The 16,601-nt window shown below is 47.9% G+C and overlaps 1 protein-coding gene across 5 annotated transcripts in view; it reads right to left on the bottom strand.

Moving 5' to 3' along the window:
* Window positions 1–16,601, bottom strand: part of PECAM1 (platelet and endothelial cell adhesion molecule 1) — a 93,049-nt gene that overhangs the window by 18,695 nt on the left and 57,753 nt on the right. For all 5 annotated transcript variants that reach the window (XM_063656301.1, XM_054459019.2, XM_063656302.1 and 2 more), the window contains 7 exons: window positions 14,951–15,238; window positions 13,779–13,886; window positions 12,336–12,363; window positions 11,245–11,318; window positions 9,242–9,295; window positions 7,128–7,190; window positions 510–566 (listed from right to left, as the gene is read on the bottom strand). In XM_063656301.1, coding sequence (XP_063512371.1) covers window positions 510–566; window positions 7,128–7,190; window positions 9,242–9,295; window positions 11,245–11,318; window positions 12,336–12,363; window positions 13,779–13,886; window positions 14,951–15,238 — 672 coding nt within the window. The remainder of the gene's footprint in view (window positions 1–509; window positions 567–7,127; window positions 7,191–9,241; window positions 9,296–11,244; window positions 11,319–12,335; window positions 12,364–13,778; window positions 13,887–14,950; window positions 15,239–16,601) is intronic.

Below are 16,601 nucleotides of genomic sequence, written 5' to 3' on the forward strand. Positions count from 1 at the left end.
GTGCCTGTAATCCCATCTACTTGGGAGGCTGAGGCAGGAGAATCACTTAAATCTGGGAAGTGGAGGTTGCAGTGAGTCAAGATTGCACCACTGCGCTCCAGCCTGAGTGACAGAGTGAGACTCCACATCAAAAAAAAAAAAAAAGAAAGAGAGAGAAAAAATAAAAGAAGAAGAAAGGCTGAAGCTACTGGGAGTCTCCAAAGCAAAACACTTGATGTCCAAGACCTTGGGGAACCCCAGCCACCAGGGCCTGTGTGGGGAGCAGGTAAGGGTCACTGGCTGGCGTTAGTAAGCGCTCAAGAAGCACTCATTGACTAAATGAATAGTAAATGTAACCCGAGGTGACTTTTTAAGGGTGGTGGGAGAGAGGGAGCCCACAGCACTGGTGTAAGAGGTGGCACCCCTTTTTTGGCCTTCTTTGCTTCCTCTTTTCTCTGCCCACTCCCAAGGCCCCATCAGTGATTCTAGGGGGCATCCCCCAGGCTGGGGCACTGGGGACCCTTACTTACCAGGGACAGCTTTCCGGACTTCACTGTACACTGTCTCTGTGTCCTTCTTTCCTAGATCTGGAAAAAGGACCAGGCATAAGTTAGTAGCTGCCTCTGGGAACAAGGTCAGTCCACTGCAGTCATAGGAAAAGGTCTGAGGCTCTGCAGGCAAGGTTGTACCACACCACTGCACCCCACCAGAACCAGGTCCAGAAGCACCCAGAGACCTTGTCATTTCTGATATTAGAAGATCCTGGCTGGGCGCGGTGGCTCATGCCTGTAATCCCAGCACTTTGGGAGGGTGAGTTGGGCAGATCAGTTGAGGTCAGGAGGTTGAGACCATCCTGGCCAATATGGCGAAACCCCGTCTCTACTGAAAATTCAAAAAATTAGCCAGGCATGGTGGTGCGTGCCTGTGATCCCAGCTACTCAAGAGCTAAGGGACGAGAATCGCTTGAACCCAGGATGCAGAGATTGCTGCGAGCCAAGATTGCACCACTGCACTCCAGCCTGGGCAACAGAGTGAGACACTACCTCAAAAAAAAAAAAAAAAAAAAAAGAAGAAGAAGAAGAAGGTCTTGGTCTAACCAGCATCACTCCCAGTCTGGGAATAGGAGGTCAGCAGGCCATTGTGGAGCAGGGCCACATGCTCCAGAGGAACCCTGGACCTGAGGGGCCACGGATGGAGGGGCCCCCAGCAAGGGCCTGCAGCCTCCACCTTGGTGGCCCTGTTCCTCTTCCCCTGCACTGTGACCCTTGTCCAGACACTCTGCCAGGTCCCTCAATGCAGAGTTGGGCTATGGCCTCCCAATCACCTGAGAGCCCAGACCCTGGGATCCAGAACCAGATCCCGAGGTCTGGGTTAGAGCCTGGGGGTTGTCAGTGACCCCAGGAATAGCCAGGACTGAGAACTCTTACAGGGCTAGACAGCTGGGCTGGCTGTTTTCACTGCTGGCTCCTGGGCCTCACTGCAGCTTCTGGTTGGATTGGTCTGGGGGGGTCCCTGGTGCTGGTTTTTTAGGATCTCCTCAGGGGCTCTAATATGCAGACAGGGCTGAGAGCCTCTGGGCTAGACCCTCTCAATATGGCAGCATGATGACTGACCCAGGGTGTGGCGTATACCTGGAGGAGACTTAAGGGCGCCCTTCCTGCCATCTGTTTACCTTACACTGGGGTATGGGCACAGGATGTGTACACAAAAATACACACACAGCATATACACACGCACACCCATGCACACAATGTGTATACATGCTATGTATACCCTCGTACAGTGTGTAGGGTGTGTCTACACACATTGTATACACACATACAGCATGTACATAAACACTGCATGTACAAACATGCAAGCTGGGTGTGCACACAGATACATACCCACCAACCCTGAGGAAACAGGATGGAACCTGGCCACTTCCCAGCTCCTGTCACCTGCACAGAGGCCCAGGAAGCCTCACTGTAGAAAAGAGCCTGATGTCGTGTGGGCCACTGTTCTCCTTTTACAGATGGGGAAGGAAGCGCCAGATAGGGTAAGAGGCTTCCTGTGCCACGGTCAGTGCATTTCCCTCCTCGGAGTGGATGGCTGGGGTGTGACCCTGGACTCTACCTGCACTGAGATGCCCTTGTCTCACCATGCTCCAGGGACACCCCACTCTCACTTCCTGGCCCCACACACACTCCTCCACAGCCAGCACTGCCCTTTCTCCTTGCCCCATTTCCCCACGACCCTGGTGGAGCTTCACACATGTACCAACACACCCACACTCACCCTCTCTCTGTGCCCTGGGAAGTTACAGGGCCCCCTGAGCTCCACAGCATGTTGGTGACATTTGTCCACCACACACTGACGTGACTTGCTCCCAAGTCCGTCTCCCTGGCAGACCCCGACCTCCTATGGGGTGACAGCTGGGGTCTTGGACACGTTCCATTCCTAGGCTTGCTCAGCTGCCTGGGGGCACCTGCCCAAGTTTGAAGCGACAGTAATGGTGGTGGTTCCTGCGTCAGGAACCATTTGTGAGGAGAAAGCCTGGGGGTGGGTCAGATCCCTACAGTTGAACTTGGGGCATTTGGGGTGACTAGGGCCTTACACTGACTTCTCCAGGGCACCAAACAGGATTTGGAACTCAGTAGAGTGGCTGAGCTACCAGGGCACCCCACTGCTGGGACAGCAGAGATGCCCACACATCCCTCACTCTCTTTCTGTGGCACCAGATGTGGGGGCCTCAAGGGAAGCTGCAGGAATCCCCATCCCTACTGGGGGTCCTCCACATCCCCAAGACACCCTCTGCTTGATGTCAGGCCTGGCCAAATCACTCACTCAGCAGAATCCTAGACACCTAGTGTGAACCCCGCACTGTGGAAGAGGAAAGGTGATGGGGGCCTGGTCCCAGCTTTCAGGAGCTCCAGGCTGCGAGGCAGACAGGTGCACAAACAATGCAGACACTGCAACAAATGCTATCAAACACCAGGTACCAGGCACATGGTGGGGTGGTCATGGCCAGCTCACCCTCCGACCCAGGCCCACAGTGGGGGCTGGGGCAGGTGGAGAATAAATGGAGGGAGAGGGCTTGGTGTTTGGGCCTGGGGGCTTCTGCTTTTTGGTGGAGCTGCTAGAGTTGCAGCTGCCCCCGAATCTGCCCAGCTAAGTGACGGGTGGGCAGGCAGAGTTGCAGCTCATCACTACCTCCCCTCCCCACCCACTCCACGGCAGCAGCTGCCCACTAATGAGTAAACCAGGCTGGCAGGCTGTTTGTCTCTGCTGTCAGGGATGTTTCCGGATGGGGCTTTATTTTGGCTTCTGTTTTTCTCTGTGTTAACAGAGAAGGAGATGGCTTCAACGTCATGGGGTTTTCCCAGCAATTAGTCTCAGAGCAAACATGCAGCAAACCAGGATTTACTGAGTTCCTTCCTTTCCCTCCTCCACCCCAAGTGACCACTTGGTCGGCTGCCACTAGAGTCAGAGCTGGATGTGGTTCCCATCCCCTCCTCCACAGGAGGAGGAAGTCTTGAGAGCAGGGAACTGGCTTGGTCAAGACCAGGTCAAATGTACTCACCACTGGCCTTGTACCCACAAAGCCCCTTTTCTTACCTGGTAATACCTGGTTCTCCACCCACAGGAAGGAGAGAGGGAACACCTGAGGCTCAGGTCTGACTTCCCACACTGCTCCTTAGCTGCCAAGGAGGAGGATGATGGGTCTAGAAAACTCAAATTGAATTCCCAAAAAGCTCTCCATTGCCCCCAAGTGACCCTCCCTACGGATCTACCTGGACCTCTGCAGCCCACACAGCGTTTGTGCAAATGGGAAAAGAGGGACCAGTTAGGTGATGGCATCCCTGCAGCTGCACAGCTTGGCAAGGAGGGCATATGCTGACCGCCTCTGCTTCACCCAATCCTGGAGGGTCTCGATACCTCCTTATTTTTAAATTTTTTGTAGAAATGAGTTCTTGCTTTGTTGCCCAGGCTGGTCTTGAATGCCTGGGCTCAGGTGATCCTCTCGCTTCTGCCTCCCAAAGTGCTGGGATTACAATACCTCCTTCTTGTCCCTTCAACCCTTCCCCACCTTTGAGCAAGAAAAAGAAAACCAGGGCTGGGCGCAGTGGCTCATGCTTGTAATCCCAGCACTTTGGGAGGCTGAGGTGGGCAGATCACTGAAGGTTAAGTGATCCCTGAAGGTTAGCAGGGCTTTGCTGCAGTGTGTTCCTGGCTGCCTCCCAGGCATTCCCTCCACAAGGGAGGGTCTGTATGTGCTTGTGCTGCCTGCATAGGGCCTTAATCACAATTTGTTATCTCAACAAGTCAATCACTTTACAATGAAATAAAGAGGAAGAGGCCAGGCCTGGGTGGTTCATGCCTATAATCCCAGCACTTTGGGAGGTCAAGGCAGGTGGATCACCTGAGGTCAGGAGTTCGAGACCAGCCTGGCCAACATGGTGAAACCCTGTCTCTACTAAAAATACAAAAATTAGCCGGGGATGGTGGTAGGTGCCTGTAACCCCAGCTACTCGGGAGGCTGAGGCAGGAGAATAGCTTGAACCCGGGAAGCGGAGGAAACAGTGTGCCGAAACTGTGCCATTGCACTCCAGCCTGGGTGACAAGAGCAAGACTGTCATAAAAAAAAAAAAAAAAAGAAAAGAAAAAACGAGGAAGAGAGCTTCAGGCCTGCCGCGTTCCCCACCCTTCTCAGGTCCAGTCTACACTTGGAAGTGAGTTGTGCAGATTGGGCAGTACACAACCCCCGGGGGCCATTCTGTTGGTAGGTTATGGGAATGTGCCCCAGTGGTGCAGCACACAGCCCAGCGGCTCTACGGGGCAGCCCTGTAGGGAAAGTTCTGTGCATACACCTGCTGACACTCAGCCCAAGCTCAAAAAAAGAAGACAAGGAGAAGTCCAAGACTCCTCCAAGATCATGGAGCAAGGGGTGATTTCAGGACCCCATTGCCATGTGGTCTGGCTAGTGGCTGGCATGGCCTGAAAAACTGCACGCATTCAGCCTGCACAGTCAGGAAAACTACCCCAGGCCTGCCTGGCTAGGTAGATGCAGCCTGGGGTTAGCCTCAGAGGAAGGGAGACAGATGGCAATGATCCCAGGGAGCTTCCCAGCTGGGCAGGAAGGTTCTGAGACTGCTTCCTTTGAGCGTGCAGGAGCCACTGTTTCCTTTGAGCGTGCAGGAGTGTGCAGTGACCCCCGGGGTGTGTACTGCCCAATCTGGGTTAGCAAAGGAGGAGGAGGGTTAGGAGATGCATTTTTAATTTTTTTTTAGACGGAGTCTTGCTCTGCCACCCAGGCTGGAGAGCAGTGGCTTGATCCTGGCTCACTGCAACCTCTGCCTCCCGGGTTCAAGCAATTCTCCTGCCTCAGCCTCCCCAGTAGGTTGGATTACAGGCATGCGCCACCACACCCAGCTAATTTTTGTATTTTTAGTAGAGACAGGGTTTCACCATGTTGGCCAGGCTGGTCTCGAACTCCTGGCCTCAAGTGATCCGCCTGCCTTGGCCTCCCAAAGTACTAGGTTTACAAGTGTGAGCCACCGTGCCTGGCCAGGAGATGCATGTTTTTTACGGTACCCAAAACAAACGAGATTGATATTCTAGCATTTGCTATGAAGCAGCCCACTCTGCATCCATTTCCCCAGCACAGAACCAGAGACAGGGACTTCCAGGCCAGCCTGCCCTTGAGAGAACCACATACACAAAAACAAAACCCAAGGTGTAAAATCAGTGCCACTGCTCACACGGACAAGGATCTTGTGCTTTCAAAAGCCTTTACCTAAGTGTCCCTCTAAATGGCAAAGCACTCGATATCTTGAAACATGCATTTGATTTACACACATTCAGTCTGCACAAACAATTTCAGGAACACACTGGGTTTGGGCAAGGGGTCTACCTCTGGAAGGGACAAATTGCTCAGTACTTCCTAATTCCCTGGCACTTAGTAAGTGCTCAATAAATCTTACCTATTATTAGTAGTATCATAACTAATAATTATCAAAAATTGGCTTCGCCTATAATCCCAGCACTTTGGGAGACAAAAGTGGGCAGATTGCTTGAGCCCAGGAATTTGAGACCAGCCAGGACAACATGGCGAAACCCTGTCTCTATTTTTCTTTAATTAATTTTTTAAATTATTGAGGCCAAGTGTGGTGGCTCACGCCTGTAATCCTAGCACTTTGGGAGGCTGAGGCGGGTGGATCATTTGAAGTCAGAAGTTCGAGTTCACACTGGCCAACATGGTGAAATCCCATCTCTACTAAAAATAAAAAAATAAAATAAAATAAATTAGCTGGCTGTGGTGGCAGGTGCCTGTAATCCCAGCTACTCAGGAAGCTGAGGCAGGAGAATCGCTTTAACCCGGAGGCAGAGGTTGCAGTGAGCCGAGATGGTGCAACTGCACTCCACCCTGGGCACAGAGTGAGACTCTGTCTCAACAAAGAAAAAATATATATATATAAAATAAAAAATATATAAATAATATAAATATAAAAATATATATAAAATATATAAAATAAAAAATAAAAATATATAAAATATATTATAAAAATATATATTATATATACACAAAGAAAACATATATATTATATATTATATATGTATTTTTATATATTTTATATATATATATTTTTTGAGATGGAGTCTCACTCTGTCACCCAGGCTGGAATGCAGTGGCGCAATCTCAGCTCACTGCCACCTCTGCCTTCCGGGTTCAAGCGATTCTCCTGCCTCAGCCTCCTAAGTAGCTGGGATTACAGGTGTACGCCACCAGAGCTGGCTAATTTTTGTATTTTTAGTAGAGACAGGGTTTTACCATGTTGGTCAGGCTGGTCTCGAACTCCTGACCTCAGGTGATCCACCCGCCTTGGCCTCCCAAAGTGCTAGGATTACAGGTGTGAGCCACCGTGCCTGGCCTTTTCTTTTTTTCTTTTAAATTATTGAAATTTTACAGCTCAGAGACAGGGCCAGGGCCAGGGCCTTTGTTCCTTCCAGTCTTAGCAGGCCGGTAGGTCTGCTAATCACTTCCTTTGGAGTGACTGAGGGTGCACAGACTCTTCTCACTGAACACGGCAACCCCCCCCCCCCCACCCCACCCCTGGGGTTTACACCCAAGCCAAAGGCAATGCCTGGGGACTCACTCGAGTGGCACTTACCTTTGTGAGACTCAGCTGAGGACACTTGAACTTCCGTGTACTGCACATCTGAGTTCAGAGGCTCTGCTCAAAGAAACCACAGCAGCTTGTTGTTTAGGTGGAATCTCTTGTGGGCACCTCAGATCATAGAAGTAGAGACTTTCTTTTTTTTTTTTTTGAGACAGAGTCTCACTCTGTCGCCCAGGCTGGAGTGCAGTGGTGCGATCTCAGCTAACTGCAACCTCCACCTCCCGGGTTCAAGTGATTCTCCTGCCTCAGCCTCCTGAGTAGCTGGGATTACAGGTGTGCACCACCATGCCTGGCTAATTTTTGTATTTTTAGTAGAGACAGGGTTAATTTTTGTATTTTTAGTAGAGACAGGGTTTCACCATATCGGCCAGGCTGGTTTTGCACTCCTGACCTCAAGTGATCCGCCCACCTCAGCCTCCCAAAGTGCTGGGATTACAGGCATAAGCCACTGCGCCTGGCTAGATTTTCATTCACGTTATTAACGTATTCTGTATTTTGAGGGGGCAGCCAGACACAGGCTTAATTCCATTCAGGATGAGGAAGGGAGTACAAACCCCACACTGGTCCAGGAGGCAGATACAGAGCCTCGAGGCCCATGGTTTCCTCCCTGACTCCTTTGTTACCAGGATGTGGAGGGACCCTCTGGCCTAGGTCCCTGTTTCTACAGTGGGGGGACTTGGAACAGGTCAGTAGAAACAGAAAACAGCCCAGTATCAGCCCCAGCAGTTCTCCCAGTTCAGTCTCACTCAAGATGCTGGAAGCCTTCTCCAAAGCCACAGGCAAACAAAGCTACTACCTCCAAGACTGAGAGGATTTTGGGAAATGGGAAACAGGGGTCACTAGCCTAAAAATACTTGGAGAGTATGAGGCATACATGTAAATGAAATCGCTCAGGGTACTAAGGTGAAAGCTAGAAAAGTAGTTTGTCTTCAAGTCAAAAATAACATTATTGTTTTGTTTTTAAAGTCCTAAAGAATAGGGATTCTCATCGGCTACTAAAACAATGATTCTGCAGTCAAAGATACATTTCAGGCTGGGTGTGGTGGCTCATGCCTGTAATCCCAGCACTTCGGGAGGCTGAGGCGGGCAGATCACCTGAGGTCAGGAGTTCAAGATCAGCCTGGCCAACATGGTGAAAATCCATCAATACTAAAAATACAAAAATTAGCTGGGCATGGTGGCACGCACCTGTAATCCCAGCTACTTGGGAGGCTGAGGCACGAGAATGGCTTGAACCCAGGAGGCGGAGGCTGCAGTGAGCCAAGATTGCGCCACTGTACTCCAGCTTGGGCAACAGAGTAAGACTCTGTATCAAAAAAAAAAAAAAAAAAAAAAGCCGGGAGCAGTGGCTCACACCTGTAATTCCAGCATTTTGGGAGGCCGAGGTGGGCAGACAACGAGGTCAGGAGTTTGAAACCAGCCTGGCCAACACAGTGAAACCCTGTCTCTACTAAAAATACAAAAATTAGCCAGGCATGGTGGTGGGCGCCTGTAGTCCCAGTTACTTGGGAGGCTGAGGCAGGAGAATCACTTGAACCCAGGAGGTGGAGGTTGCAGCGATTGCACCACTGCACTCTAGCCTGGGTGACAGAGCGAGACTCTTGTCTCAAGAAAAAAACAAAAAAAAGAAAGAAAGGAATAGATCTCAACAGAATCCTTTCTCTTTGTTAGGAGCCTTAGCTCCCATGGCAGCAGCCCAGAGCAAAAGGAATTTTGAAAAATGATTTAGTCCAATCCCTCAGTGCTTCAGGCAGAAGACAGCAATTTATTGTCCATTGTCTTTAAAAATCACCACCTCGATATTCAAGAAAAAAGAGGTTCCGCTGCCTTACCCAGTAGCCCATTATGAGTCAGGAAGTTGTTTTTTGGGTATAACCCAGTTTTTCCCTACTTTGATTTAGGTGACTTTCCCACTGAGGACACTATATAGCATCTCTGGTGAAAGCAACTAGCCACCTTCATTGACACTTTGGCTGGGTACAGGGTCATTAAGAGAGGTGGGAAATTATCCACAGTCCCTCAAGTTTTAGTTTTCTTTTCCTATGAGTCTTTTTTTTTTAAACGTAAAAGTTGGTTCTAATAAAAACATGTAATTAGATAATTACCTTTATTATCATTTATTGGTTTCATTGCATGGTTTCCGACATCGTCATTGTGACCTAGTTGAAAAATAACAATTAGGGTGAGTGATAAGGGAAATTCTAGTTTTCTAAAACCTTTTAAAAATTCAGTACCCCTAACAAAGTCAAGCCTGATTTATTCAGTGTAGTGACAACCAGCATTGTCTCTGGGTCCTGGGTCCCCTCGTTGGTCCTCCTGTGGGCTCCATTTGACTTGCTGTGTAGTCTTTTTCTTTTTTCTTTCTTTTTTTTTTTGAGACAATGTCTTGCTCTGTCACCCAGGCTGGAGTGCAGTGGTGAAATTCCGGCTCACTGCAGCCTCCTCCTCCCAGATTCCAGCGATTCTCCTAGTCTCGCTTTGTTGCACAGGCTGGTCTCCAACTCCTGGCCTCAAGTGATCCTCCCACCTCAGCCTCCCAAAGAGCTGGGATTATAGGCATGAACTACCATGACTGTCCTGAATATAGTTTCTTTCTTTCTTTCTTTTTTGAGATGGAGTTTCGCTCTTGTTGCTCAGGCTGGAATGCAATGTTGCGATCTCAGGTCACTGCAACCTCCACCTCCCAGGTTCAAGGGATTCTCCTGCCTCAGCCTGCTGAGTAGCTGGGATTATAAGCATGTACCACCATGCCCAGCTAGTTTTTTGTATTTTTAGTAGAAACAGGGTTACACCATGTTGGCCAGGGTGGTTTTGAACTGCTGACCTCAAGTGATCCACCCGCCTCGGCCTCCCAAAGTGTTGAGATTACAGGCGTGAGCCACCGCGCCAGCCTAGAATATAGTTTCTTAAACAATATATTTGCTCTTTTCTATTTACTGACACATTACTTTTATTACTACAAATATTTTATTTGCCTTTTTTAAAGTTTATGATTCAGTACTATATGAATTACTCAATTCTTAAAACATATTTCTCAAGCAAAATATGTGTCTGTAAAAAGTATATCCTAAAAATTTCTTATTTTGTGAGACACTTATAGAATTGGAAAAGAACATGAGCATTCTATGACCAAACCTGCTGATAAAGCAAGAAAAGTGGCTGGGCTCAGGGGCTCACACCTGTAATCCCAGCACTTTGGGAGGCCAAGGCAGAAGGATTTCTTAAGCCCAGGAGTCTGAAACCAGCATTGGTAGAGTGCCATCTCTACAAAAAATAAAAATTAGCTGGGCATGGTGGCACATGCCTGTGATCCCAGCTACTCAGGAGGCTGAGATGGGAGGATCACCTGAGCCTGGGAGGTAGAGGCTGCAGTGAGCTGAGATTGCACCACTGTACTCCAGCCTGGGAAGACCCTGTCCAAAAAAAAAAGAAAGAAAGAAAGAAAAGAGGAAGAGTGTTCCAAATTTGGTCTGGGATAGGACTTTTTGTGATGTAATTATAGCCCCCTCTGGGAAGTAAGTAGCATCCCTGCTGAAATGCTTGAGCAATTTTCTTACTAACCTGGGATTAAGAACTCCTAGGACTGGCTACTCATTCAGCTGAGCTGACCCTGAAGCTACTGATGAACCTTATGAATAGATATTTCTTAACTGGAACACTTTTTTTATGCCTCTACTGAAAGAATATTGAAATTGCTTTCCCTTTGTGGCAAATTTGAAGTAAAACTGTCTTGTGCTTGTAATAATTCCACCTGAGAAGATGTTTTACCAATGTTTTCATTCGATATCTGGTCTCTGTCTTGAAAATGGAGAATTATAATTTTACGCTGGAGCAATGTTCAAAGTCTTTGAATGCATTATGATTATTCTCCATCTTTCTTCTACAGAGAGTTTGGAAGGAGGCAAAGTTAGAATAAAATGTGTTACCTTTCCTTTTATGTTTCTGTATATTACACAGCCCAGTGGCTGATGAGATGAAGTACCCTGTTGAAGCCAGGGTTTCTCTTCCAACCATAATCCCACCACTTACATATTCTGCTTCTGAGAGGGCTAAGGAAGTATGTAGCAAGTTGGGGAAAATTAGCAATGGCAGGAGACCATGACTTTACCGTAATGACTGTTAGCTTCCATACTGGGATCTGACATTTTCTCATTGTTGGAGTTCAGAAGTGGTACTGCTGGCCTTAAAATGAAATATAAAAAAGGAAAACAATATATAGATATATTTGTTGTTGTTATTGTTCTAACCCCAACCACCAAAGTAATCAAGGGAAGATCATGAGAAAAACCAGGAAGAGTTTTCCAAGGTAAGGAAAACTTTACTCTCTCATTTGGAAAACTAATATTTTTTGGCAGCTCCAAGGATTATGTGAAAAGACTTTTTTTTTTTTTTTTTTTAGACAGAGTCTTGCTCTGTCACCCAGGCTGGAGTGCAGCAGTGCAATCTCGGGTCACTGCAGCCTCCACCTCCTGGATTCAAGCGATTCTCGTGCCTCAGCCTCCCGAGTAGCTGGGATTACAGGCATGCACCACCATGCCTGGCTAATTTTTGTATTTTTAGTAGAGATGGGGTTTTTCTGGCTAGGCTGGTCTTGAACTCCTGATCTCAGGTGATCTGCCTGCCTCGGCCTCCCAAAGTGCTGGGATTACAGGCGCGAGCCACCATGCTTGGCGGTGGTAAAACTTTTTCCTATTAAAATAAACATCAGGAGCAAAGCGCACATGAATACCGGGAGTCCTTCACAGGCTACTACCAAGTCCCTGAATTCCTTATCCTGCGCTACTGTTTCTCTCTGGAACACAGCAATCATTTCTATACTTTTGGATTTGGGATTTCAAGAACAGTAAAGGTAGTAAAACTATTTTTTAAAGGCCAACTCTATTTTGCCAAATTTAAAAAATTTTATCTACTACCATTATAATTTCATAAGGAAAAGGGGATTTCACAAATAATCATGTAGGAAGGACATGATCTCAGAATAAAAGCCATTCCTTCCCATGAAAGGACAATTGGCACTCTTCCACTGAGATACACACACACACACACACAACTCACACACACAACTCACACCCAAGGAAGGCCTATATTTTTCTGAGTTTGCCAAGAGTCACTGAAAACTTCCTAATGACCAGAATCTCCTTCCACAGAATGTCCACCGTGCTCACAGAGCAGCCGCCCCCTTCTTACAAATACACTCACCTGGACATTTCCACTGGCGTCTGCTTGGCTTTAAAACAGAAAAAGAAAAACCAAAGTCAGTATACGGTACCCACATCCATACTATTATAATGGCCAAAACGCCAATGACTTTTGCACTAACCTAATAGATAGAAAACACTTTTCTTTTCTCTTTGTTTTACTCCTAGTAAGCTGTGAAGGAACACTCTTTTCAGCTACATTTGACTTCCCAGAAGACTGAATACCCAGAAAAAGAGAGAAAAGGAAGCCAAATATATTCACTCTTTCACAAAAGACAGAAAAGAGGTATTCTCTTGGTCTTATACCAAGATATTTCCCCAGAAACATGATATCTTGACTATTTTAGCCAGAAGTGATTTTTGTTAGTGAAATATGATGGAAAAAGGGACAATGATACAGGAACCAGATTAGCCAGATAAGCAGGCAGCTCTCTTCCTCTCTCTGTCTCTCTCTTTTTTTTTTTTTTTTTTTTTTTGAGACAGAGTCTTGCTCTGTTGCCCAGGCTGGAGTGCAGTGGTGTGATCTGGGCTCACTGCAAACTCTGCCTCCCAGGTTCAAGTGATTCTCCTGCCTCAGCCTCCCGAGTAGCTGCAATTACAGGCACCCATCACCACGTCTGGCCAATTTTTTGTATTTTTAGTAGAGATGGGGGTTTCACCATGTTGTCCCGGCTAGTCTTGAACTCCTGACCTCAAGTGATCCACCTGCCTTGGCCTCCCAAAGTGCTGGAATTACAGGTGTGAGCCACCGTGCCTGACTACTCTCTTTGATTCCAGATAATTACAAAAAGTAAAGGCCAAATCAATCCCTGCGCTTGTAACTCGAAGCTGGCCTGAGATCAAAGCCAGGGTGTGCTCTATCTTCCTTGATGGGTGGCAGCTTTCCTGACAAAAACCAGGGCCCCTCCCCATCTGCCCCTCCCATCCTGGGCAGCAGCACCAGAGGCTCCAAAAGAACCTACCTTATCCCACAAAAAAATTTTTGCAGGATTTGCTGATGCTCTGCCCTTTTCCTTGAGTCTTGGACAGCTGACTCTGATTCCTGGAAATCAGCGGGTGGTCTGGCTGCTCAGCCGGGCTTACTTAGCTAACCCCAAGCATAGGGTAGAAGTCACAGCACAACCGCCAGGTTAATTACAAAGCATTCAATGTGTGTGTGCAACATGTGGGTGTTATGCACGTGTATGTGTGTCTCCAAGACGCTTGCACCCCACTCTACACGCATTACGGACTAGGTGTGGACAATTCTACAGAAATGGCTTCTTCTAACCACACAAAGATGCAATTTCCCCTCAAATTTATCTTTTCTGGTTTGCCCAATGAGGAAAGTAATAGCTTTCATTTTTGCCTAGCTGAATCCAGGGGTCAGAAAAGCACCATGCATCCCTGGCTGGTTTCCTGGCAAGGACGACCAGTCAGTATGGAAGGAAAGAACTATGCTCACCCTTGGCTTTCCTCAGAAAATAACATTTGGCCCCAATGATCAAGAGAGCAATGATCACTCCGATGACAACCACTGCAATAAGTCCTTTCTTCCATGGGGCAAGAACAACTGAAAACAAAACAAAACAAAATTTTTTTTTTGTATATAGGCTCTTCCTCTGCCAGGAAGAAATAATATCAGGCTTAAGCAACAAAAGTCGGACTGATTCTCACAGCTCTTATAACTGGCAGCTTGCCTTAGCATCCATCTACCTCTGAGGGGTTCTGCACTCAGAGCTGGTGCAGAAATTATTGTTTCTGCTACAAATAGAGGTCAGTTGTGGTCCTCAAGGAGGGAACAAACAAGCTTTGCTGGGGTAGACTCTTTTTTTTTCTTTTTTGAAACAGGGTCTCACTCTGTCACCCATGCTAGAGGCTGATCACAGCTCACAGCAGCCTCAACTTCCTGGGCTTGAGCAACCCTCCCACTTCAGCCTCCCGAGTAGCTGGGACTACAGGAGCACACCACCACACTCAGCTATTTTTTGTTGGTTTGATTTTTGAGGCAGAGTCTTGCTCTGTCACCCAGGCTGGAGTGCAGTGGGGCAATCTCTGCTTACTGCAACCTCTACCTCTTGGGTTTAAGTGATTCTCATGTCTCAGCCTCCCGAGTAGCTGGGATTACAGGTATGAGCCACTGCACCCAGCCTATTTTTGTACTTTTTGTAGAGACAGGGTTTCACCATGTTGCCCAGGCTGGTCTCCAACTCCAGGGCTCAAGTGGAGTAAACTCCTTTTTGGCATGTGTGTTCAGCCCTCTTCCTCTCCAGGAAACCACCCCCACCCACATAAGTGGGCTCCCCAATCATGTCTGTTCTGCGTGACTCAATCCCCTTGGCCACAGGTGGTCTGTGGGTGGGTGTTTGACCCAAGATGACTCAATGGTGAGTCTGCCAAGAATCTGTAATTGGAACAATGTGACATTCTCCCAATTCCTTATAATAATCAATTCCTCTTTTTTACTTAATTTGAGTGGGTTTCTGTCACTTGCAACCAAGAGCCTGGAGGACATTAGTCTCCTAGCCTTCAGTCACATGAGCTAAACTCCTCCCAACTCCCTCTTACACGGGGTGTGTTTTCTGGTCTTGCCCTTGGGAGCCCACAGCACAGCTTGCTGTGGAGACCCTGACTCACCTCTGACTGTCAGTATTTTGCTTCTGGGGACACTGGAAGCGTGGTTGGCTCTGTTGAAGGCTGTGCAGTAATACTCTCCCTCCTGTTCCTTGCTAGCCTTCGGCTTGGTCCAAAATGCTTGGGTGGCATTTGAGGTCATTTGATAGAAGGGTTTGCCCTCCTTTTCTCTGTAAAACTTATAGGTGATGGGACCAGATCCTTCATTCACCGCGCATTGCAGCACAATGTCCTCTCCAGACTCCACCACCTTACTTGACAGGATAGAAATCTGGACCTCATCCACCGGGGCTGAAAAGCAGGAAAAAGATTCACACTGAGCAAAAAGGGCAGAGGAAGAGGAACATGAGACAGCCACTGCTCAACTTTTTTTTTTTTCTCTGAGACAGAGTCCCGCTCTTGTCACCCAGGCTGGAGTGCAGTGGTATAATCTCGGCTTACTGCAACCTCTGCCTCCTGAGTTCAAGCAAATCTGCCTCAGCCTCCCGAGTAGCTGGAATGACAGGTGTGTCCACCAGGCCCAGCTAACTTTTTGGATTTTTGTTGTTGTTGTTGTTGTTGTTGTTTTAGAGATGGGGTTTTGCCCTGTTGGCCAGGATGGTCTTGAATTCCTGACCTCAAGTGATTTGCCCACCTCGGCCTTCAAAAATGCTGGGATTACAGGCATAAACCACCATGCCAGGCCACAAACAATCTTGACCCACTGCCTTCTCTAGCTATAGGCCATTTTTTCTCCTTTTTCCTTTATGCTTTGACACCCTTATCTCCCACTTTCTTGTTACTCCTGAAATCTGACTGCACTCTTGTGTAGTCACAATCTTGTGACACTGCACTCTATCTCAAGTTTTGAAGAAACTGGGAAGGTCACTTGATTCCCCAACCAACGTCCCTGAGTCCCTGATTAAATTCAGTGGTGGATGCTCTTCCTCCAGGCTCCCAACCTTGGGCTCTCCACACTTCACTGTTGCCCAGATCTTACTGTGGAACTCAGCTTTTTCTGCGCTTCTGGGCTTCCTCATGACTCTGATTCTCTTCCTTTCTTACCTGGCACCCCTTTCTTATTCACTGGTTATTCTTTGTTTTGCCCAGAAGTATGAACATTTTGCAAAATTCAATCCTCAGTTTTCCATCCCCATTCTCCTCCTGGGTGATTTCACCTACACGCTGAGCTTCTGTCTCTGAGCCACTGACACCTAAACCTATGGCTCCAGTTCAGGTTACTTTCCTGAACTCCAAGTCTCCCTTTTCACCTGGGCATTTCCACCTGGAAGCCCAGCCAGCCTCACTCCCTGCAGGTCCAAGCAGAACTTGGCTACCTCCTGTATCCGCTTTTCCTAGCTCCATCCTCAACTACCAAAATTCGGATCCTAAATTGTCTTCCCAAGTAGACTTTCCTTCTAGTGTGAGAGCAGATGGTCAGCAGATGGTATTGTGACTTATGAGTCACTCTGCTGTGAGTGCAGGCTGTGGTAAGACAATGGAAGAAGCCAAGCTCCAGGTCTGGGACACCAGTGGGCTCAAATCCCAGTCCCACCACCCACCAGCTATCTGCCCTAAGCCTCAGCTGCATCATGATAAAACAACGACAACGCTGTTACTGGTCTTCTGTGGTTATTGTGAGTTTCCATTGGAGCAATTTACTACAGTACTTCAC

The sequence above is a fragment of the Pongo pygmaeus genome, chromosome 19 (assembly GCF_028885625.2).
Source record: "Pongo pygmaeus isolate AG05252 chromosome 19, NHGRI_mPonPyg2-v2.0_pri, whole genome shotgun sequence".
NCBI classification, from domain to species: domain Eukaryota; kingdom Metazoa; phylum Chordata; class Mammalia; order Primates; family Hominidae; genus Pongo; species Pongo pygmaeus.